The 25,586-nt window shown below is 46.3% G+C and overlaps 1 protein-coding gene across 1 annotated transcript in view; it reads left to right on the top strand.

Annotated features, from left to right (window-relative positions):
- Positions 1–25,586, top strand: part of st6galnac5a (ST6 (alpha-N-acetyl-neuraminyl-2,3-beta-galactosyl-1,3)-N-acetylgalactosaminide alpha-2,6-sialyltransferase 5a) — a 98,181-nt gene that overhangs the window by 23,113 nt on the left and 49,482 nt on the right. The window contains exon 2 of the mRNA XM_041841091.2: positions 3,553–3,771. Within this exon, the coding sequence (XP_041697025.1) occupies positions 3,553–3,771 (219 nt within the window). The remainder of the gene's footprint in view (positions 1–3,552; positions 3,772–25,586) is intronic.

Genomic DNA, 25,586 nt, shown 5'->3' with positions numbered 1-25,586 from the left:
AAAGCTTTGAACAATAGACTTCCAGCTGTGCGGATTGATTTATTAAGAATCGTGTTAGCTTGAAATGTATTATATTTCTTATATATACCATGAGGATCCATTTTTCTCACAAATACTGAAATCTTGCTCTTTGCGTAATGCATGTAAGGAAAGACATGCAGCAACGTCGTCTGCTGTAAAGCGTGTGAAGGCTATATTCCTTAATGGGGAAACAGCTCATGTGTTTTCCACTGTTTTCTGGAAATAATAGGCTCAATCTACTAGCAATGACTGACACCTGTAATGTAGAGTATGGTGTTAGTAGTGTAAAGGGGGAATTATTGGCACACATTTTTAAAGCACTGTAGTGTTTATCTTGTCTAGCCCCTAGAAATATAATCACATTTTATTCTAGAATTAGATTACATTCTAGAATCTCATTCTAGTTCTGGGGTTGTAGCCTTCTACCTGTTCCATCAATAATATGGAAACATTTGTTTCACATTTACCTTTTATGGTAGCCAATATCACTCCCAAAACAAACCATGGTCTCTGGGGATTAGTAGACAAAGGGGAAAAAAAGAGCTAGGTTTCTTTCTTAAGCAGCAGAGCAGTATTTATTGAGATTACTGGAGTCCCTGTGGGGACAACAACGCCTGTGTCCCAAATGGCACCTTATTCCCTACATAGTGCACTACTTTTGGCCGGGCTCTGGTAAAAAGAAGTGCACTTAGGCGTCATGTATCCCAGGGGTTAGAGAGGCGAGCCAGCAACTGCAGTTCGAATCCCGGGTCTGACGGGAAAAATCTTTCAGGAAGTGAGCTGGCCCTTACAAAAAAAACACATCAAATTTCAGTTTCAGATGTGAAATTGCATTTTCACATGTTGACACCACCTTTCACGTGAGGATAATAACATGTTAACTCAAAATCGGATATGCAGTTTCACATGTGAAAAACATTCACGTGAAAATCAAAATTTGCAGATTCACATGTCAGAAAACTCCAACTGTGAAAATCTCACTTTCACATGTGGAATTGCAGATTCACGTGGGGATTTGTCACGGTCGTTGAAGAACGGGTCAGACCAAGACGCAGCGTGAAATGCGTACATGTTTATTAAACCGGAATAAACACTGACAGAACAACAAAAGGCAACGAAACGTGACGTCGGAAGGCTATACACTAACAAGCCAAACAAGATCCCACAACCCAGGGAGGAAAACTGGCTGCCTAAGTATGATCCCCAATCAGAGACAACGAGCGACAGCTGCCTCTGATTGGGAACCACACCCGGCCAACATAGAATCCAAACATAGACTGTCCACATAGAAAACACACATGATATTCACACCCTGACCAAACTAACTAGAGTTCTATAGGTCAGGGCGTGACAGTACCCCCCCCTCCCCCCCAAAGGTGCGGACTCCGGCCGCACAAACCTGACTTAACAGGGGAGGGTCCGGATGGCCTTCCATCCTCGGTGGCGGCTCCGAGCTTGACGTCTACTCCCTTACTGACTCTGCGTTGCACCCCTGGACCGGTCTGGACCTCAACGCGGAGCTTCCCCTCTCAGTCCTCCCACAATGCACCGATCCCTGTCTGGACCCTGGTGTGGGAGACTCCGAACCTAGAGAGGGGCTGACGTCTGGACCCGGAGTGGAGCCGCTGACCGGAGCTGCACCGGATCCCGGTGGAGCGGACTGCTCTGGCTCCGGAGTGGAGCTGCTGACCGGAGCTGGCTTGGGCACCGGTGGAGCGGACTAATCTGGATCCGGAGTGGAGCTGCTGACCGGAGCTGGATCAGGCACCGGTGGAGCGGACTGCTCTGGCTCCGGAGTGGAGCAACCGACCGGAGCTGGATCAGGCACCGGTGGAGCGGACTGCTCTGGCTACGGAGTGGAACCGTTGACCGGAGCTGGACCAGGCACCGGTGGAACGGGCACGGGCCGTGCCGGACTGGAAACACGCTCCACAGGTCTGGTGCGAGGAGCAGGTACGAGGCGTACCGGACTGGGAACTGGCGCTGGAGGTCTACGACTGTCCTTTACACACTCCGCGCCCCGTCCTCCTCCAGTGAGGACTCCTCCTTGAGCCCCCACGAGTGCAGTGGTCGGGGCTCCTCTCTGTCGATCCCCGACCACCCTTTTAGCCCCCCAAAAATGTTTTGTTGGGGCTGTCTCTCCTTCTCCACCCTGATCCCTTTCAGGGCCTCCATCTGCTTGCCCAGATCCTCTCTCATCTCCCTCCAAGTCCATACTCTCTGCTCCTCCTGGGCACGCTGCTTGGTCCATTGGTGCTGGGATCTTCTGCCACGGTCGTTGAAGAACGGGTCAGACCAAGGCGCAGCGTGAAATGCATACATGTTTATTAAACTGAATAAACATACAAAAGGCAACGAAACGTGACGTCGGAAGGCTATACACTAACAAGCCAAACAAGATCCCACAACCCAGGGAGGAAAACTGGCTGCCTAAGTATGATCCCCAATCAGAGACAACGAGCGACAGCTGCCTCTGATTGGGAATCACACCCGGCCAACATAGAAATCCAAACATAGACTGTCCACATAGAAAACACACATGATATTCACACCCTGACCAAACTAACTAGAGTTCTATAGGTCAGGGCGTGACAGCATTAAATAATGTTATTTTCCTCACGTGAATAGATTGTGTTAACATGTTGCAATAGCAATGTTTCCACTGGTGGAATTAGGGTGATTTAGCAGAACAGAGGACAGACAAAAACATTTGGGGGCAGGTTAATGGATCACGTTCAAATGGTAACATAGTTCTGCTGTCTCTCTCTCTCTCTCTCTCTCTGTCTCTCTCACTCTCTCTCTCTCTCTCTCTCTCTCTCTCTCTCTCTCTCTCTCTCTCTCTCTCTCTCACTCTGTCTCTCTCTCTCTCACTCTGTCTCTCTCTCACTCTCTCTCTCTCTCTGTCTCTCTCTCTCTCTCTCTCTCTCTCTCTCTCTCTGTCTCTCTCTCTCTCTGTCTCTGTCTCTCTCTCTCTCTCTCTCTCTCTCTCTCTCTCTCTCTCTCTCTCTCTCTCTCTCTCTCTGTCTCTGTCTCTCTCTCTCTCTCTCTCTCTCTCTCTCTCTCTCTCTCTCTCTCTCTGTCTCTGTCTCTCTCTCTCTCACTCTGTCTCTCTCTCTCTCTCTCTCCACTCTGTCTCTCTCTCTCTCTCTCTCTCTCTCTCTCTCTCTCTCTCTCTCTCTCTCTCTCTCTTTCTCTCTCTCTCACTCTGTCTCTCTCTCTCTCTCTGTCTCTCTCTCTCTCTGTCTCTCTCTCTGTCTCTCTGTCTCTCTCTCTCTCTCTTTCTCTCTGTCTCTCTCTCTCTCTCTCTCACTCTGTCTCTCTCTCTCTCTCACTCTGTCTCTCTCTCTCTCTCTCTCTCTCTCTCTCTCTCTCTCTCTCTCTCTCTCTCTCTCTCTCTTTCTCTCTCTCTCACTCTGTCTCTCTCTCTCTCTCTGTCTCTCTCTCTCTCTCTCTCTCTCTCTCTCTGTCTCTCTGTCTCTCTCTCTCTCTCTTTCTCTCTGTCTCTCACTCTGTCTCTCTCTCTCTCTCCAGCGCCATGTGTTAGCTTTATTTCTCGTCATAACTCTGTGCGGCAGCCTGTTCTTGATCTACCACGCTGGTTTCCATGGTACCACCGCCGTGGCGGGGAGGTCCAGAGACAGGAGTGATGCAGCGAGGAGAAGCTGGCAGACAGAGCAGCAGCAGACCACCAAAACCCCACCTCCTCACCCCACAGTCCTACAGGGATACAGCAGTATCATCGACCACAAGGTAGGCACAGGTGGCCTTTTAATTTTCTCTCAGTTGATGTCTCTTGTCTTCCTGTGTTCTCTCGCTCTTCCTCTCCTCCCTCTCCTGCTCTCTATCAGTTGTGAGTATAGTTAAAGTACCAAAAAAAAAAAAATAACATAAATATGGATTGTATTCACAATGGTGTTTGTTCTTCACTGGTTGCCCTTTTCTTGTGGCAACAGGTCACACATCTTGCTGCTGTGATGGCACACTGTGGTATTTCACCCAATAGATATGGGAGTTTATCAAAATTGGATTTGTTTTCAAATTCGTTGTGGGTCTGTGTAATCTGAGGGAAATATGTGTCTCTAATGTGGTCATACATTTGGCAGGAGGTTAGGAAGCGCAGCTCAGTTTCCACCTCATTTTGTGGGCAGTGTGCACATAGCCTGTCTTCTCTTGAGAGCCAGGTCTGCCTACGGCGGCCTTTCTCAATAGCAAGACTATGCTCACTGAGTCTATACATAGTCAAAGCTTTCCTTAAGTTTGGGTCAGTCACAGTGGTCAGGTATTCTGCCACTGTGTACTCTCTGTTTAGAGCCAAATAGCATTCTAGTTTGCTCTGTTGTTTTGTTAATTCTTTCCAATGTGTCAAGTAATTCTCTTTTTGTTTTCTCATGATTTGGTTGGGTCTAATTGTGTTGTTGTCCTGGGGCTCTGTGGGGTCTGTTTGTGTTTGTGAACAGAGCCCCAGGACCAGCTTACTTAGGGGACTCTTCTCCAGGTTCATCTCTCTGTAGGTGATGGCTTTGTTATGGAAGGTTTGGGAATCGCTTCCTTTTAAGTGGTTATTTTTATTTATTTTTTAACGACTCTTTTCTGGATTTTGATAATTAGCGGGTATCGGCCTAATTCTGCTCTGCATGCATTATTTTGTGTTTTTTGTTGTACACTGAGGATATCTTTGCAGAATTCTGCATGCAGAGTCTCAATTTGGTGTTTGTCCAATTTTGTGAATTCTTGGTTGGTGAGCGGACCCCAGACCTCACAACCACAAAGGGCAATGGGTTCTATAACTTATTCAAGTATTTTTAGCCAGATCCTAATTGGTATGTCGAATTTTATGTTCCTTTTGATGGCATAGAAGGATCTTCTTGCCTTGTCTCTCAGATCGTGCACAGCTTTGTGGAAGTTACCTGTGACGCTGATGTTTAGGCCGAGGTATGTATAGTTTTTTGTGTGCTCTAGGGCAACTGTGTCTAGATGGAATTTGTATTTGTGGTCTTGGCAACTGGACCTTTTTTGGAACACCATTATTTTTGTCTTACTGAGATTTACTGTCAGGGCATGGAGTTAAGGTGGAGGAGGTTAACAGGTAGGTAGGAGCTGAATTTATACATTCTGCATCCAGAATGAACAAAGCTGTGGTTGTGTTCATGAAAATAGTCAATTTAGTGGGCAGGCTGCTTGCTAGTGTTGGTGCCGATTTCTCCTCTTTCGACTCCTTCGACTAGGGTGGTAGTTGCGAATCTGCCTCCGTTTATTACGGATGATCAAATCCGGAAAGAGCTGAGTCATTTTGGTAAGTTTGCTAGTGGTTTTCGTGTCGGCAGGTTTTCAGGCAGACGCAGTTAAGCATGTGGTTTCGTTCCGGAGGCAAGTGTTCATGTTTCTGAATAACAATGAGCAAGAGTTAAATGTGCATTTTAAAGTGAGGCATGGGGAGGGGCTCTACGCAGGTTTTGCCAGCACAGATAGTCTACGCTGCTTTGAGTGTGGGGATTTGGGGCATAAGAGCTTTGCCTGCCCACATAAAGGCCGTAGACAAGGTGAGGGTTCAAGCACCAGTGGGGGAAATAGAGGTCAACGTGCAGGAGGCCATGAGACACAGGCAGCAGAGGCAGGGCCAAGTCATGCTATAGATGGTGGTGTAGTCAAGGCTGGGTCTAGTCATGCTATAGATGGTGGTGTAGATGAGGCTGGGTCTAGTCATGTTATAGATGGTGGTGTAGATGAGGCAGGGCCAAGTCATGCTATAGATGGTGGTGTAGATGAGGCTGGGTCTAGTCATGCTATAGATGGTGGTGTAGTCAAGGCTGGGTCTAGTCATGCTATAGATGGTGGTGTAGATGAGGCAGGGCCAAGTCATGCTATAGATGGTGGTGTAGTCAAGGCTGGGTCTAGTCATGCTATAGATGGTGGTGTAGATGAGGCTGGGTCTAGTCATGCTATAGATGGTGGTGTAGATGAGGCTGGGTCTAGTCATGCTATAGATGGTGGTGTAGATGAGGCGGGGTCTAGTCATGCTATAGATGGTGGTGTAGATGAGGCTGGGTCTAGTCATGCTATAGATGGTGGTGTAGATGAGGCTGGGTCTAGTCATGCTATAGATGGTGGTGTAGATGAGGCTGGGTCTAGTCATGCTATAGATGGTGGTGTAGATGAGACTGGGTCTAGTCATGCTATAGATGGTGGTGTAGATAAGGCTGGGTCTAGTCAAGCTATAGATGGTGGTGTAGATGAGGCTGGGTCTAGTCATGCTATAGATGGTGGTGTAGATGAGGCTGGGTCTAGTCGTGTGATGGATGGTGGTGTAGATGAGGCTGGGTCTAGTCATGCTATAGATGGTGGTGTAGATGAGGCTGGGTCTAGTCATGCTATAGATGGTGGTGTAGATGAGGCTGGGTGTAATGCTATAGATGGTGGTGTAGATGATGCTGGGTGTAATGCTATAGATGGTGGTGTAGATGAGGCTGGGTGTAATGCTATAGATGGTGGTGTAGATGAGGCTGGGTCTAGTCATGTTATAGATGGTGGTGTAGATGAGGCTGGGTCTAGTCATGCTATAGATGGTGGTGTAGATGAGGCGGGGTCTAGTCATGCTATAGATGGTGGTGTAGATGAGGCTGGGTCTAGTCATGCTATAGATGGTGGTGTAGATGAGGCTGGGTCTAGTCATGCTATAGATGGTGGTGTAGATGAGGCTGGGTCTAGTCATGCTATAGATGGTGGTGTAGATGAGGCTGGGTCTAGTCATGTTATAGATAGTGGTATAGATGAGGCTGGGTCTAGTCATGTTATAGATGGTGGTGTAGATGAGGCTGGGTCTAGTCATGCTATAGATGGTGGTGTAGATGAGGCTGGGTCTAGTCATGCTATAGATGGTGGTGTAGATGAGGCTGGGTCTAGTCATGCTATAGATGGTGGTGTAGATGAGGCTGGGTCTAGTCATGCTATAGATGGTGGTGTAGATGAGGCTGGGTCTAGTCATGCTATAGATGGTGGTGTAGATGAGGCTGGGTCTAGTAATGCTATAGATGGTGGTGTAGATGAGGCTGGGTCTAGTCATGCTATAGATGGTGGTGTAGATGAGGCTGGGTCTAGTCATGCTATAGATGGTGGTGTAGATGAGGCTGACCTAGTCATGCTATAGATGGTGGTGTAGATGAGGCTGGGTCTAGTCATGCTATAGATGGTGGTGTAGATGAGGCTGGGTCTAGTCATGCTATAGATGGTGGTGTAGCTAAGGCTGGGTCTAGTCATAATATAGATGGTGGTGTAGATGAGGCTGGGTCTAATGCTATAGATGGTGGTGTAGATGAGGCTGGGTCTAATGCTATAGATGGTGGTGTAGATGAGGCTGGGTCTAGTCATGTTATAGATGGTGGTGTAGATGAGGCTGGGTCTAGTCATGCTATAGATGGTGGTGTAGATGAGGCGGGGTCTAGTCATGCTATAGATGGTGGTGTAGATGAGGCTGGGTCTAGTCATGCTATAGATGGTGGTGTAGATGAGGCTGGGTCTAGTCATGCTATAGATGGTGGTGTAGATGAGGCTGGGTCTAGTCATGTTATAGATAGTGGTATAGATGAGGCTGGGTCTAGTCATGTTATAGATGGTGGTGTAGATGAGGCTGGGTCTAGTCATGCTATAGATGGTGGTGTAGATGAGGCTGGGTCTAGTCATGCTATAGATGGTGGTGTAGATGAGGCTGGGTCTAGTCATGCTATAGATGGTGGTGTAGATGAGGCTGGGTCTAATGCTATAGATGGTGGTGTAGATGAGGCTGGGTCTAGTCATGCTATAGATGGTGGTGTAGATGAGGCTGGGTCTAGTCATGCTATAGATGGTGGTGTAGATGAGGCTGACCTAGTCATGCTATAGATGGTGGTGTAGATGAGGCTGGGTCTAGTCATGCTATAGATGGTGGTGTAGATGAGGCTGGGTCTAGTCATGCTATAGATGGTGGTGTAGCTAAGGCTGGGTCTAGTCATGCTATAGATGGTGGTGTAGATGAGGCTGGGTCTAATGCTATAGATGGTGGTGTAGATGAGGCTGGGTCTAATGCTATAGATGGTGGTGTAGATGAGGCTGGGTCTAGTCATGTTATAGATGGTGGTGTAGATGAGGCTGGGTCTAGTCATATTATAGATAGTGGTATAGATGAGGCTGGGTCTAGTCATGTTATAGATGGTGGTGTAGATGAGGCTGGGTCTAGTCATGCTATAGATGGTGGTGTAGATGAGGCTGGGTCTAGTCATGCTATAGATGGTGGTGTAGATGAGGCTGGGTCTAATGCTATAGATGGTGGTGTAGATGAGGCTGGGTCTAGTCATGCTATAGATGGTGGTGTAGATGAGGCTGGGTCTAGTCATGCTATAGATGGTGGTGTAGATGAGGCTGGGTCTAGTCATGCTATAGATGGTGGTGTAGTTGAGGCTGGGTCTAGTCATGCTATAGATGGTGGTGTAGATGAGGCTGGGTCTAGTCATGCTATAGATGGTGGTGTAGATGAGGCTGACCTAGTCATGCTATAGATGGTGGTGTAGATGAGGCTGGGTCTAGTCATGCTATAGATGGTGGTGTAGATGAGGCTGGGTCTAGTCATGCTATAGATGGTGGTGTAGCTAAGGCTGGGTCTAGTCATGCTATAGATGGTGGTGTAGATGAGGCTGGGTCTAATGCTATAGATGGTGGTGTAGATGAGGCTGGGTCTAATGCTATAGATGGTGGTGTAGATGAGGCTGGGTCTAGTCATGTTATAGATGGTGGTGTAGATGAGGCTGGGTCTAGTCATGCTATAGATGGTGGTGTAGATGAGGCTGGGTCTAGTCATGCTATAGATGGTGGTGTAGATGAGGCTGGGCCTATTCATGCTATAGATGGTGGTGTAGATGAGGCTGGGTCTAGTCATGTTATGGATGGTGGTGTAGATGAGGCTGGGTCTAGTCATGCTATAGATGGTGGTGTAGATGGGGCTGGGTCTAATGCTATAGATGGTGGTGTAGATGAGGCTGGGTCTAATGCTATAGATGGTGGTGTAGATGAGGCTGGGTCTAGTCATGCTATAGATGGTGGTGTAGATGAGGCTGGGTCTAGTCATGTTATAGATGGTGGTGTAGATGAGGCTGGGTCTAGTCATGCTATAGATGGTGGTGTAGATGAGGCTGGGTCTAGTCATGCTATAGATGGTGGTGTAGATGAGGCTGGGTCTAGTTATGCTATAGATGGTGGTGTAGATGAGGCTGGGTCTAGTCATGCTATAGATGGTGGTGTAGATGAGACTGGGTCTAGTCATGCTATAGATGGTGGTGTAGATGAGGCTGGGTCTAGTCATGCTATAGATGGTGGTGTAGATGAGACTGGGTCTAGTCATGCTATAGATGGTGGTGTAGATAAGGCTGGGTCTAGTCAAGCTATAGATGGTGGTGTAGATGAGGCTGGGTCTAGTCATGCTATAGATGGTGGTGTAGATGAGGCTGGGTCTAGTCATGCTATAGATGGTGGTGTAGATGAGGCTGGGTCTAGTCATGCTATAGATGGTGGTGTAGATGAGGCTGGGTCTAGTCATGCTATAGATGGTGGTGTAGATGAGGCTGGGTCTAGTCATGCTATAGATGGTGGTGTAGATGAGGCTGGGTGTAATGCTATAGATGGTGGTGTAGATGAGGCTGGGTGTAATGCTATAGATGGTGGTGTAGATGAGGCTGGGTGTAATGCTATAGATGGTGGTGTAGATGAGGCTGGGTCTAGTCATGCTATAGATGGTGGTGTAGATGAGGCTGGGTCTAGTCATGCTATAGATGGTGGTGTAGATGGGGCTGGGTCTAATGCTATAGATGGTGGTGTAGATGAGGCTGGGTCTAGTCATGCTATAGATGGTGGTGTAGATGAGGCTGGGTCTAGTCATGCTATAGATGGTGGTGTAGATGAGGCTGGGTCTAGTCATGCTATAGATGGTGGTGTAGATGAGGCTGGGCCTAGTCATGCTATAGATGGTGGTGTAGATGAGGCTGGGTCTAGTCATGCTATAGATGGTGGTGTAGATGAGGTTGGGCCTAGTCATGCAATAGATGGTGGTGTAGATAAGGCTGGGTCTAGTCAAGCTATAGATGGTGGTGTAGATGAGGCTGGGTCTAGTCATGCTATAGATGGTGGTGTAGATGAGGCTGGGTCTAGTCATGCTATAGATGGTGGTGTAGATGAGGCTGGGTCTAGTCATGCTATAGATGGTGGTGTAGATGAGGCTGGGTCTAGTCATGTTATAGATGGTGGTGTAGATGAGGCTGGGTCTAGTCATGCTATAGATGGTGGTGTAGATGAGGCTGGGTCTAGTCATGCTATAGATGGTGGTGTAGATGAGGCTGGGTCTAGTCATGCTATAGATGGTGGTGTAGATGAGGCTGGGTCTTGTCAGGTTATGCTAGTGGATGAGGACAGTATAGTGGGGAAGGGTAAGCCACTGGGGGGTGGAGGAGGGTGTAATGTGTGGCTCAGTTGGTAGAGCATGGCGCTTGCAACGGCAGGGTTGTGGGTTCGATTCCCACGGGGGGCCAGTATGAAAAATGTATGCACTCACTAACTGTAAATCGCTCTGGATAAGAGCGTCTGCTAAAATGACTCAAATGTAAATGTTACGTGGAAGAGGAAAAAGGGGAAGAAAACGGGTTTCAACGTAAAGACGTGTTCCAAGGCCTCTCCGCTAAGGGTTGATACTTTTATGTTTGAACCATTTTATCTATCGAAACGAGAACACACTTTGCACACCTACTGGCTCTAGCAACATTTGGGTGGCATTCTTGGATATGTCTGGAACCGGGAAAACGAGACGAAACGGTAAACAAGAAGACACGTCGAAGAACAAGATGGCGGATGCTAATGTTACGGAGATGCTATTCACCATACGCTCTGACCGAACTTCGTTCCTCTGTGTCAAGTCTACGAGCTGAAATTATGACAGAAGTCCAGTTACTATGGTGACACTACAAACAACTATCACCACACAAACCCCAAAAAATAAAGGATATGGAAACGTCGTTGACCGACATCGATGAGCAGCTTACCGAATTGGAGACCAAAAACGATGAGTTTACCTCCGAGAACATGAAGCTAAAGGTTAGTCTAGATGAACAGGAAAACCGTTTCCAGAGACAGAACATACAGTTGAAGTCGGAAGTTTACATACACTTAGGTTGGAGTCATTAAAACTAGTTTTTCAACCACTCCACAAATTTCTTGTTAACAAACTATATTTTTGGCAAGTCGGTTAGGACATCTACTTTGTACATGACACAAGTAATTTTTCCAACAATTGTTTGCAGACAGATTATTTCACTTATAATTCACTGTATCACAATTCCAGTGGGTCAGAAGTTTACATACACTAAGTTGACTGTGCCTTTAAACAGCTTGGAAAATTCCAGAAAATGATGTCATGGCTTTAGAAGCTTCTGATAGGCTAATTGACATAATTTGAGTCAATTGGAGGTGTAACTGTGGATGTATTTCAAGGCCTACCTTCAAACTCAGTGCCTCTTTGCTTGACATCATGGGAAAATCAAAAGAAATCAGCCAAAACCTCATAAAAATTTTTGGTTCATCCTTGGGAGCAATTTCCAAACACCTGAAGGTACCACGTTCATCTGTACAAACAATAGTATGCAAGCATAAACACCATGGGACCACGCAGCCGTCATACCGCACAGGAAGGAGACTCGTTCTGTCTCCTAGAGATTAACGTACTTTGGTGCGGAAAGTGCAAATCAATCCCAGAACAACAGCAAAGGAACTTGTGAAGATGCTGGAGGAAATAGGTACAAAAGTATATATATCCACAGTAAAACAAGTCCTATATCAATATAACCTGAAAGGCCGCTCGGCAAGGAAGAAGCCACTGCTCCAAAACCGCCATAAAAAAGCCAGACTACGGTTTGCAACTGCACATGGAGACAAAGATCGTACTTTTTGGAGAAATGTCCTCTGGTCTGATGAAACAAAAATAGGTTGGCCATAATGACCATCATTATGTTTGGAGAAAAAAGGGGGTTGCTTGCAAGCGGAAGAACACCATCCGAACCGTGGGCAGAACTGAAAAAGCGTGTGCGAGCAAGGAGGCCTACAAACCTGACTCAGTTACACCAGCTTTGTCAGGAGGAATGGGCCAAAATTCACCCAACTTATTGTGGGAAGCTTGTGGAAGGCTACCCGCAACGTTTGACCCAAGTTAAACAATTTAAAGGCAATACTACCAAATACTAATTTAAATAAATAAAAGCTTAAATAAATCATTCTTTCTACTATTATTCTGACATTTCCCATTCTTAAAATAAAGTGGTGATCCTAACTGACCTAAGACAGGGAATTTTTACTAGGATTAAATGTCAGGAATTGTGAAAAACTGAGTTTAAATGTATTTGGCTAACATGTATGTAAACTTCTGACTTCAACTGTACGTGTGTTCGGAATCCCAGAAGGGACGGATTGGCGCAATCCTACCGAGTTCATGGACCACTTTAAGCCGTACACTCCACAGAGCTGGGCTTTACAGAAGAGTGGCCAGAAAAAAGCCATTGCTTAAAGAAATAAGCAAACACGTTTGGCGTTCGCCAAAAGGCATGTCGGCGACTCCCCAAACATATGGAAGAAGGTACTCTGGTCAGATGAGACTAAAATTGAGCTTTTTGGCCATCAAGGAAAATGCCTTAGGGTGGAATTTATTCTATTATTAAAATTATAGACAGTGTGGAGATGTTTCAGGAGATGTGTGTCGGGAGACCGTCTGTACTGCTGGGGAAGATGGGTACGGTTGTAGAAGTGGTGAGGTTTTGGTTATTGTGATGTTGAAATGGTGTTGTTGTTTTTTTTAAAGGGGGAGGGGGGTTGAGGTTTTAAAGAAAGACAAAAGGTCTCTCTCTCAATTCAATTCAATTTAAGGGCTTTATTGACATGTGAAACATATGTTAACATTGCCAAATCAAGTGAAGTAGATAATAAACAAAAATAAAATTAACAATTAAAGAATGAACATTACACTCCAAAAAGAATAAAGGTATTTCAAATGTAATATTATGTGCAAATAGTTAAGGTACAAAAGGGAAGATAAATCAACATAAATATGGGTTGTATTTACAATGGTGTTTGTTCTTCACTGGTTGCCCTTTTCTCTTTCTCTCTCTTTCTCTCTCTCTCTCTCTCTCTCTCTCTCTCTCTCTCTCTCTCTCTCTGTCTCTCTCTCTCTCTCTCTCTCTCTCTCTCTCTCTCTCTCTCTCTCTCTCTCTCTCTGTCTCTGTCTCTGTCTCTCTCTCTCTCTCCACCTCTCTCTCTCTCTCTCTCTCTCTCTCTCTCTCTCTCTCTCTCTCTCTCTCTCTCTCTCTCTCTCTCTCTCTCTCTCTCTCTCTCTCTCTCTCTCTCTCTCTCTCTCTCTCTCTCTCTCTCTCTTTCTCTCTCTCTTTCTCTCTCTCTCTCTCTCTCTCTCTCTCTCTCTCTCTCTCTCTCTCTCTCTCTCTCGTCTCTCTCTCTCCACCTCTCTCTCTCTCTCTCTCTCTCCACCTCTCTCTCTCTCTCTCTCCCTCTCTCTCTCTCTCTCTCTCTCTCTCTCTCTCTCTCTCTCTCTCTCTCTCTCTCTCTCTCTCTCTCCTATTGTGAGGTGTGAAATTAATAATGAGTTATCCACCTAGCCAGTCTGGTCTGTAGCCTTTCTCTGCCTCATGGCACTGCCTGGGTGGCTCCTAACTCCACACACACACACACACACACACACACACACACACACACACACACACACACACACACACACACACACACACACACACACACACACACACACACACACACACACACACACACACACACAGGGTGGCTCCTAACTCCATACACACACACACACACACACACACACACACACACACACACACACACACACACACACACACACACACACACACACACACACACACACACACACACACACACACACACACACACACACACACACACACAGGGTGGCTCCTAACTCCATACACACACACTAACTCAAATAAATACACATTATACACAATATATATATACAGTGGCTTGCGAAAATATTCACCCCCCTAAACTGCTCCAGCTCCTTCAAGTTGGATGGGTTCCACTGGTGTACAGCAATCTTTAAGTCATAGCACAGATTCTCAATTGGATTGAGGTCTGGGCTTTGACTAGGCCATTCCAAGATATTTAAATGTTTCCCCTTAAACCACTCAAGTGTTGCTTTAGCAGTATGCTTAGGGTCATTGTCCTGCTGGAAGGTGAACCTCCGTCCCAGTCTCAAATCTCTGGAAGACTGAAACAGGTTTCCCTCAAGAATTTCCCTGTATTTAGCGCCATCTATCATTTCTTCAATTCTGACCAGTTTAAATAAACATAAATATGGGTTGTATTTACAATGGTGTTTGTTCTTCGCTGGTTGCCCTTTTCTTGTGGCAACAAATCATGTCACAAATCATGTCACAAATCTTGCTGCTGTGATGGCACACTGTGGTTTTTCACCCAGTAGATAAGAGAGTTTATCAAAATTTGATTAGTTTTTCGAATTCTTTGTGGGTCTGTGTAATCTCTCTCTGTCTCTCCTTCTCTCTCTCTCGCTCTCTCTCTCTCTCTCTCTCTCTCGCTCCTATTGTGAGGTGTGAAATTAATAATGAGTTATCCACCTAGCCAGTCTGGTCTGTAGCCTTTCTCTGCCTCATGGCACTGCCTGGGTGGCTCCTAACTCCACACACACACACACACACACACACACACACACACACACACACACACACACACACACACACACACACACAGGGTGGCTCCTAACTCCACACACACACACACACATACACACACACACACACACACACACACACACACACACACACACACACACACACACACACACACACACACACACACACACACACACAGGGTGGCTCCTAACTCCACACACACACACACACACTGTGTGCATCTGGCCCTTCATTGGACACTGTGTTAACAAACCTCCAAACGAGCTTCAATGCCATACAACACTCCTTCCGTAGCCTCCAACTGCTCTTAAACACTAGTAAAACTAAATGCATGCTCTTCAATCGAACGCTGCTGGCACCCGCCCACCCGACTAGAATCACCACTCTCGACGGGTCTGACCTAGAGTATGTGGACAACTACAAATACCTAGGTGTCTAGTTAGACTGTAAACTCTCCTTCCAGACTCACATAAAGAATCTCCAATCCAAAGTTAAATCTAGAATTGGCTTCCTATTTCGCAACAAAGCCTCCTTCACTCATGCTGCCAAACATGCCCTCGTAAAACTGACTATCCTACCGATCCTTGACTTCGGCGATGTAATTTACAAAATAGCCTCCAACACTCTACTCAGCAAATTGGATGTAGTCTATCACAGTGCCATCCGTTTTGTCTCCAAAGCCCCATACACTACCCACCACTGTGACCTGTACGCTCTTGTTGGCTGGTCCTCACTACATGTTCGTCGTCAAACCCACTGGCTCCAGGCCATCTATAAATCACTGCTAGGCAAATCCCCGCCTTATCTTAGCTCATTGGTCACCATAGCAGCACCCACCCGTAGTCTGCGCTCCAGCAGGTATATCTCACTGGTCATTCCCAAAGCCAACACCTCCTTTGGCCGCCATTCCTTCCAGTTCTCTGCTGCCAATGACTGGAACGAATTGCAAAAATCTCTGAAGCTGGAGACTCTTATCTCCCTCACTAACTTTAAGCATCAGTTGTCAGAGCACCTTACCGATCACTGCACCTGTACACAGCCCATCTGAAATTAGCCCACCCAACTACCTCATCCCTATATTGTTATTTATTTTGCTCTTTTGCACCCCAGTATCTCTATTTGCACATAATCTCTTGCACATCTAGCATTCCAGTGTTAATACTATTGTAATTATTTTGCACTATAGCCTATTTATTGCCTTACCTCCATAACTTGCTACATTTGCACACACTGTATATATATTTTCTGTTGTATTTTTGACTTTATGTTTTTTTACCCCATATGTAACTCTGTGTTGTTTTTATCGCACTGCTATGCTTTATCTTGGCCAGGTCGCAGTTGTAAATGAGAACTTGTTCTCAACTGGCTTACCTGGTTAAATAAAGGTGAAATAAAAAAATTAAATTAAAAAAACACACACACACACACACACACACACACACACACACACACACACACACACACACACACACACACAGGGTGGCTCCTAACTCCATACACACACACTAACTCAAATAAATACACATTATACACAATATATATATACAGTGGCTTGCGAAAATATTCACCCCCCTAAACTGCTCCAGCTCCTTCAAGTTGGATGGGTTCCACTGGTGTACAGCAATCTTTAAGTCATAGCACAGATTCTCAATTGGATTGAGGTCTGGGCTTTGACTAGGCCATTCCAAGATATTTAAATGTTTCCCCTTAAACCACTCAAGTGTTTCTTTAGCAGTATGCTTAGGGTCATTGTCCTGCTGGAAGGTGAACCTCCGTCCCAGTCTCAAATCTCTGGAAGACTGAAACAGGTTTCCCTCAAGAATTTCCCTGTATTTAGCGCCATCTATCATTTCTTCAATTCTGACCAGTTTCCCAGTCCCTGCCGATGAAAAACATCCCCACAGCATGATGCTGCCACCACCATGCTTCACTGTGGGGAGGGTGATCTCGGGGTGATGAGAGGTGTTGGGTTTGCGCCTTGATGGCCAAAAAGCCATAACCTTCAGGGTTATCTTTGGTCTCTTTGTTGCCTCTCTGATTAATGCCCTCCTTGCCTGGTCCGTGAGTTTTGGTGGGCGGCCCTCTCTTGGCAGGTTTGTTGTGGTGCCATATTCTTTCCATTGTTTAATAATCTAATCAAATTTTATTTGTCACATACACGTGTTTAGCAGATGTTATTGCGGGTGTAGCGAAATGCTTGTGCAGTAATATCTAACAAGTAATATCTAACAATTTCACAACATATACCCAATACACACAAAACTAGTAAGGAATGGAATTTAAGAATATATACATATGGACAAGCAATGTCAGAGCGGCATGGACTAAGATACAGTAGAATATTATAGAATAGAATGCAGTATATACATATGAGATGAGTAGTGCAAGAAACCAGCGTTGAATAGTCCTTAGCACGGGTACTTCCTGTTTGAGTTTCTGTCTATAGGAAGGGAGGTGCAAAATGGAGTCGTGGTCAGATTTTCCGAAAAGGAGGGCGGGGGAGGACCTTATAACCATCCCAGAAGTTCGAATAGCAATGGTCGAGGATTTTAGCAGCGCGAGTACAACAGTCGATATATTGATAGAACTTCGCAGCCTAGTTCTCAAATTTGCTTTGTTAAAATCCCCGGCTACAATAAATGCAGCCTCAGGATATGTGGTTTCCAGTTTGCATAAAGTCCAGTGAAGTTCTTTGAGGGCCGTCGTGGTATCGGCTTGAGGGGGGATATACACGGCCGTGACTATAACCAAAGAGAATTCTCTTGGGAGATAATACGGTCGGCATTTGATTGTGAGGTATTCTAGATCGGGTGAACAAAAGGACTTGAGTTCCTGTATGTTACTACAATTACACCATGAGTCGTTAATCATGAAACACACACCTCCGCCTTTCTGCTTCCCGTCTGGCTGGACCAATTTCGACAGAATATCCCCAGAGAGCCATGTTTCCGTGAAACAAAGTATGTTACAGGCCTTGATGTCTCTCTGAAAATAAATCATTGCCCGGAGCTCGTCGACCTTGTTAACCAGAGACTGAACATTAGCGAGTAGTAAACTTGGAAGCGGTGGGTGGTGTGCGCGCCTCCTAAGTCGAACCAGCAGGCCGCTCCGAGTGCCTCTCCTCCGCCGGAGATGTTTTGGGTCAGCCGCTGGAATCAGTTCAGTTGCCCTGGGGAGAGCAAACAAAGGATCTGCTTTGGGAAAGTCGTATTCCTGGTCGTAATGTTGGTGAGTTATTGCCGTTGGTTGATGTCCTTGATTATCTTTTTGGCCTTCCTGTGACATCGGGTGCTGTAGGTGTCTTGGAGGGCGGGTAGTTTGCCCCCGGTAATGCATTCGGCAGACCGCACCACCCTCTGGAGAGCCCTGCAGTTGCCGTACCAGGCGGTGATACAGCCCGACAGGATGCTCTCAATTGTGCATCTGTAAAAGTTTGTGAGGGTTTTAGGTGCCAAGACAAATTTCTTCAGCCTCCTGAGGTTGAAGAGGCTCTGTTGGGCCTCCTTCACCACACTGTATGCGTGGGTGGACCATTTCAGTTTGTCAGTGTTGTGTACGCCAAGGAACTTGAAGCTTTCCACTTCTCCACTGCGGTCCCGTCGATGTGGATAGGGGGGTGCACCCTCTGCTGTTTCCTGAAGTCCACGATCATCTCCTTTGTTTTGTTGACGTTGAGTGAGAGGTTATTTTCCTGGAACCACACTCCCAGAGCCCTCACCTCCTCCCTGTAGTCGGTCTCGTCATTGTTGGTAATCAAGCCTACTACTGTTGTGTCTGGGATAGGGAGAGACTGAATATGTCCGTAAGCACTCCAGCCAGCTGGTCTGTGCATGCTCTGAGGACGCGGCTAGGGATGCCGTCTGGGCCGGCAGCCTTGCGGGGGTTAACATTCTTAAATGTCTTAGTCACGTCGGCCACGGAGAAGGAGAGGCCACAGTCCTTGGTATCGGGCCTCGTCGGTGGCATTGTGTTATCCTCAAAGCAGGCAAAGAAGTTGTTTAGCTTGTCTGCAAGTGAGACGTCGGTGTCGGCGACGTGGCTGGTATTCCCTTTGTAGTCTGTGATTGTCTGTAGATCTTGCCATATACGTCTCGTGTCTGAGCCGTTGAATTGCGACTCCACTTTGTCTCTATACTGATGTTTTGCCAGTTTAATTGCTTTGCGGAGTGAGTAGCTACACTGTTTGTATTCTGCCATATTCCCAGTCACCTTGCCATGGTTAAATGCGGTGGTTCTTGCTTTCAGTTTAGCGCGAATGCTGCCATCTATATACGGTTTCTGGTTAGGGTAGGTTTTAATAGTCACAGTGGGCACAACCTCACCTATACACTTCCTGATAAACTCAGTCACCGTTTCAGTGTATTCGTCTAAACTATTTTCGCATTCTACCCGGAACATATCCCAGTCCGCGTGATCAAAACAAACTTGAAGCGTGGATTCCGATTGGTCAGACCAGCGTTGAATAGTCCTTAGCACGGGTACTTCCTGTTTGAGTTTCTGTCTATAGGAAGGGAGGTGCAAAATGGAGTCGTGGTCAGATTTTCCGAAAAGGAGGGCGGGGGAGGACCTTATAACCATCCCAGAAGTTCGAATAGCAATGGTCGAGGATTTTAGCAGCGCGAGTACAACAGTCGATATATTGATAGAACTTCGCAGCCTAGTTCTCAAATTTGCTTTGTTAAAATCCCCGGCTACAATAAATGCAGCCTCAGGATACGTGGTTTCCAGTTTGCATAAAGTCCAGTGAAGTTCTTTGAGGGCCGTCGTGGTATCGGCTTGAGGGGGGATATACACGGCCGTGACTATAACCAAAGAGAATTCTCTTGGGAGATAATACGGTCGGCATTTGATTGTGAGGTATTCTAGATCGGGTGAACAAAAGGACTTGAGTTCCTGTATGTTACTACAATTACACCATGAGTCGTTAATCATGAAACACACACCTCCGCCTTTCTGCTTCCCGTCTGGCTGGACCGATTTCGACAGAATATCCCCAGAGAGCCATGTTTCCGTGAAACAAAGTATGTTACAGGCCTTGATGTCTCTCTGAAAATAAATCCTTGCCCGGAGCTCGTCGACCTTGTTAACCAGAGACTGAACATTAGCGAGTAGTAAACTTGGAAGCGGTGGGTGGTGTGCGCGCCTCCTAAGTCGAACCAGCAGGCCGCTCCGAGTGCCTCTCCTCCGCCGGCGATGTTTTGGGTCAGCCGCTGGAATCAGTTCAGTTGCCCTGGGGAGAGCAAACAAAGGATCTGCTTTGGGAAAGTCGTATTCCTGGTCGTAATGTTGGTGAGTTACTGCCGCTCTGATATCCAATAGTTTTTCCCGGCTGTATGTAATGATACAAAACACTTTCTGATGCTCCGTGGGATGTTCAAAGTTTCAGATATAATTTTTTATAATCCAACACTGATCTGTACTTCTCCACAACTTTGTCCCTGACCTGTTTGGAGAGCTCCTTGGTCTTCATGGTGCCGCTTGCTTGGTGGTGCCCCTTGCTTAGTGGTGTTGCAGACTCTGGGGCCTTTCAGAACAGGTGTATATATACTGAGATCATGTGACAGATCATGTGACACTTAGATTGCACACAGGTGGACTTTATTTAACTAATTATGTGACCTCTGAAGGTAATTGGTTGCACCAGATCTTATTTAGGGGCTTCATAGCTAAGGGGGTGAATACATATGCACGCACCACTTTTCCGTTATAGATTTTTTTGAAACAAGTAATTTTTTTCATTTCACTTCACCAATTCAGACTATTTTGTGTATGTCCATTACATAAAATCCAAATAAAAACCCATTTAAATTACAGGTTGTAATGCAACAAAATAGGAAAAACACCAAGGGGGATGAGTACTTTAGCAAGGCAGTGTATACACTACATGACCAAAAGTATGTGGACACCTGCTCGTCGAACATCCCATTCCAAAATCATGGGCATTAATATGGAGTTGGTCCCCCCCTTTGCTGCTATAACAGCCTCCACTCTTCTGGGAAGGCTTTCCACTAGATGTTGGAACATTGCTGCTGGGGACTTGCTTCCATTCAGCCACAAAAGCATTAGTGAGGTCGGGCACTGATGTTGGGCGATTAGGCCTGGCTCGCAGTCGGTGTTTCAATTAATCCCAAAGGTGTTCGATGGGGTTGAGGTCAGGGCTCTGTGCAGGCCAGTCAAGTTCTTCCACACCGATTTCGACAAACCATTTCTCTATGGACCTCACTTTGTGCACGGGGCATTGTCATGCTGAAACAGGAAAAGGCCTTCCCCAAATCGTTGCCACAAAGTTGGAAGCACAGAAATGTCTAGAATGTAATTGTATGCTGTAGCGTTAAGATTTCCCTTCACTGGAACTAAGGGGCCTAGCTCAAACCATGAAAAACAGCCCCAGGCCATTATTCCTCCTCCACCAAACCTTACAGTTGGCACTATGCATTGGGGCAGGTAGCGTTCTCCTGGCATCCGCCAAACCCAGATTAATCCGTCGGACTGCCAGATGGTGAAGCGTGATTCATCACTCCAGAGAACATGTTTCCACTGCTCCAGAGTCCAATGGCGGCGAGATTTACACCACTCCAGTCGACGCTTGGCATTGTGTAATGTTATCTTAGGCTTGTGTGCGACTGCTCGGCCATGGAAACCCATTTCATGAAGCTCCCGACGAACAGGTCTTGTGCTGATGTTGATTCCAGAGCTAGTTTGGAGCTCGGTAGTGAGTGTTGAAATTGATGACAGACTATTTTAAAAAACATTTATAATTTTTACCCCCTTTTTCTCCACAATTTCATGATATCCAATTGGTAGTTCCGATCTTGTCTCATCGCTGCATCTCCCCTACGGGAGAGGCGAAGGTCGAGTCATGCGTCCTCCGAAACATGACCCGCCAAGCCGCGCTGCTTCTTAAAACCCGCTCGCTTAACCCGGAAGCCAGCCGCACCAATGTGTCGGAGGAAACACTGTTCAACTGACGACTGAAGTCAGACTGCAGGCGCCCGGCCCGCCACAAGGAGTTGCTAGAGCGCGATGAGCCAAGTAAAGCACCCCCGGTCAAACTCTCCCCTAACCCAGACGACGCTGGGCCAACTGTGCGCCGCCCTATGGGGCTCCCGGTCACGGCCGGTTGTGACACCGCCTGGGATCGAACCCCAGGCTGTAGTGACGGCGCAACACTGCGAAGCAGGACAGACGATTTTTACGCACTACGCGGTTCAGCACTTGGTGGTCACGTTATGTGAGCTTGTGTGGCCTACCACTTCGCAGCTGAGCCGTTGTTGCTCCTAGACGTTTCCACTTCACAATAACAGCACTTACAGTTAACCGGGGCAGCTCTAGCAGGGCAGAAAGTTGACATACTGACCTGTTGGAAAGGTGGCATCCTATGACTGTGTCACATTGAAAGTCACTGAGCTCTTCAGTAAGGACATTCTACTGCCAATGTTTGTCTGTGGAGATTGCATGGCTGTGTGTTTGATTTTATACACTTCTCAGCAACGGGGTGTGGCTGAAATAGCTGAATCCACTAATATGAAGGGGTGTCCACATACCTTTGTATATATAGTGTATCTCTATTAGAATCCACTAATATGAAGGGGTGTCCTCATACTGCTGTATATATAGTGCATCTCTATTAGAATCCACTAATATGAAGGGGTGTCCTCATACTGCTGGATATATAGTGTATCTCTATTAGAATCCACTAATATGAAGGGGTGTCCACATACTGCTGTATATATAGTGTATCTCTATTAGAATCCACTAATATGAAGGGGTGTCCACATACTGCTGTATATATAGTGTGTCTCTATTAGAATCCACTAATATGAAGGGGTGTCCACATACTGCTGTATATAGTGTATCTCTATTAGAATCCACTAATATGAAGGGGTGTCCACATACTGCTGTATATATAGTGTATCTCTATTAGAATCCACTAATATGAAGGGGTGTCCACATACTGCTGTATATATAGTGTATCTCTATTAGAATCCACTAATATGAAGGGGTGTCCTCATACTGCTGTATATATAGTGCATCTCTATTAGAATCCACTAATATGAAGGGGTGTCCACATACTGCTGTATATAGTGCATCTCTATTAGAATCCACTAATATGAAGGGGTGTCCTCATACTGCTGTATATATAGTGCATCTCTATTAGAATCCACTAATATGAAGGGGTGTCCACATACTGCTGTATATAGTGCATCTCTATTAGAAACACAGTCATGGGAAGCACAAATAAAACATCACAAATCAGAAAAACAGTCCACAAATAAATCCCCAATTAATACTCTAAACTGCCCGAATGGCACCAGAACATTAAGGCAGGCAGACAGGCAGGCAGGCAGGCAGGCAGGCAGACAGGCAGACAGGCAGACAGGCAGACAGGCAGACAGGCAGACAGGCAGACAGGCAGACAGGCAGACAGGCAGGCAGGCAGGCAGGCAGACAGGCAGACAGGCAGACAGACAGACAGACAGGCAGACAGGCAGACAGGCAGACAGACAGACAGACAGACAGACCACACACTTTGCAATAAATATTATATTATATTCTGAATGAGTCACCCATATTTAATAACCCTTGCCAAGCCAGGCAGAAGAAACGTGTTCTCTGAGTCTGAAATGTCAATATGCACTGAGTGAGCCTGTCTGATTAAATGAGGATTCACACACAAATACAAACACAAACACACACACACACACAAAACACACACACACACACACAAACACACACACACACACACACACACACGAACACACACACACAAACACACAAACACACACCCACAGGATGGAGGGGTATTGATCCATCCCTCTGGTGGTGTGAGCAGCGGAGCATCAATTTATTCTCCTGTGTTTCTTCTCCCAGACATCAACCTATTCACATTCAGGAGACACAGACCATCACTTAGAGGTCCTGGGTCTACTAAAGAGGATTTAAGCTTCCTCTAACCGTCTCTTATAGATAATTAAACTATTCCGCTATTGTAACCTTATCTACCTCTAGTTATACTTTTCCTCTATTGTAACACTATCTAACTCATTATATTATTCAACATTATTCAATTGACGGAAACATTACACACACACACACACACACTTCTACTTTCATGAGTCGGAGGTGGAAGACATATTGATTATCCCGGACCAGGCCCAAATCCCCGACACTCGAAGGAGGAGGCCGGCGTGCGGGGATACCTGACGAGACTACGTCGGAGAGTTGTTTAATCGCCTCTACCCTTCCGTTCTATTGGCGAACGCTCAATCACTGGAGAATAAACTGGACGAGCTCCGTTCGAGACTATCCTGTCAACGTGATCAGAAGACCTGTAACATCCTGTTTCTCCGAGTCGTGGCTGAACAAGGACATGGATAATATAAATCTGGCTGATCTTTCTGTACATCACCAGGACAGAACGGGGTCGTCGGGGAAACAGGGGGTGTATCTCTCTTTATTAACAACAGCTGCTGCGCAAAACGTTAATATTAAGGAAGTCTCAAGGTTCTGCTCGCCTGAGTTGGACTACCTCATGATAAGCTGTAGACCACCACTATTTACCAAGAGAGTTTTCATCTATATTTGTCATAGCTGTCTATTTACCACCACAAACCGATGCTGCATTAAGACCGCACTCAACAAGCTGTATAGGGCCATCACTGTCCGGTGACTTTAATTCAGGAAAACTGAAATCCCTTTTACCTAATTTCTACCAGCATGTCACCTGTGCAACTAGCGGTAGAAAACACTGTAGATCACCTTTATTCGAAACACAGAGACTCATACAAAGCTCTCCCTCGCCCTCCATTTGGCAAATCTGACAATAACTCTATCCTCCTGATTCCTGCTTACAAGGAAAAACTCAAACAGGAAGTACCAGTGACGCGTTCAATTCGGAAGTGGTCCAATGAAGCGGATGCTAAGGTACAGGACTGTTTTGCTAACACAGACTGGAATATGTTCCGGGATTCAGCCATGGATTACAGGCAACATCCACACTGAGCTAAAGGCTAGAGCTGCCGCTTTCAAGGAGTGGAACACTAATCCAGACGCTTATAAGAAATCCCGCTACGCCCTCTGACGAACCATCAAACAGGCAAAGCATCAATACAGGACCAAGATTGAATCCTACTACACCGGCTCTGATGCTCGTCGGATGTGGCAGGGCTTGCAAACTATCACGTATTACAAAGGGAAATCCAGCCGCAAGCTGTCCAGTGACGTGTGCCTTCCAGACGAGCTAAATACCTTTTATGCTCGCTTCAAGGCTAGCAACACTGAACCATGCATGAGAGCACCAGCTGTTCCGGACGACTATGTGATCACGCTGACCGTAGCCAATTTGAGTAAGTCCTTTAAACAGGTTAACATTCACAAGGCAGACTGATTACCAGGACGCGTACTCCGAGCATGCGCTGACCAGCTGGCAAGTGTCTCCACTAACATGTTCAACCTCTCCCTGACCCTGTCTGTAATACCTACATGTTTCAAGCAGACCACCATAGTCCCTGTCCCCAAGAACGGCAAAGTAACCTGTCTAAATGACTGTCGCCCCATAGCACTCACATCTGTAGCCATGAAATGCTTTAAAAAGGCTGGTCACGGCTCACATCAACATCCCAGACACTCTGGACCCACTTCAAGTCGCATACCGCCTCAACAGATCCACAGATGACGCAATATCTATTGCACTCCACACTGCCCTTTCCCAAGTTATCGTTACTCATTGTGTATGTATTCCTTGTGTAATTTTTTCTCTCTGTATTGTGGGTAAGGGCCCATCAGTATGCATTTCACTGTTAGTCTACACCT

This window comes from Coregonus clupeaformis, chromosome 21 (genome assembly GCF_020615455.1).
Source record: "Coregonus clupeaformis isolate EN_2021a chromosome 21, ASM2061545v1, whole genome shotgun sequence".
Classification (NCBI taxonomy): domain Eukaryota; kingdom Metazoa; phylum Chordata; class Actinopteri; order Salmoniformes; family Salmonidae; genus Coregonus; species Coregonus clupeaformis.
Note: the sequence above shows the minus strand (reverse complement) of the source record. Positions and strands in the feature narration are given on the sequence as shown.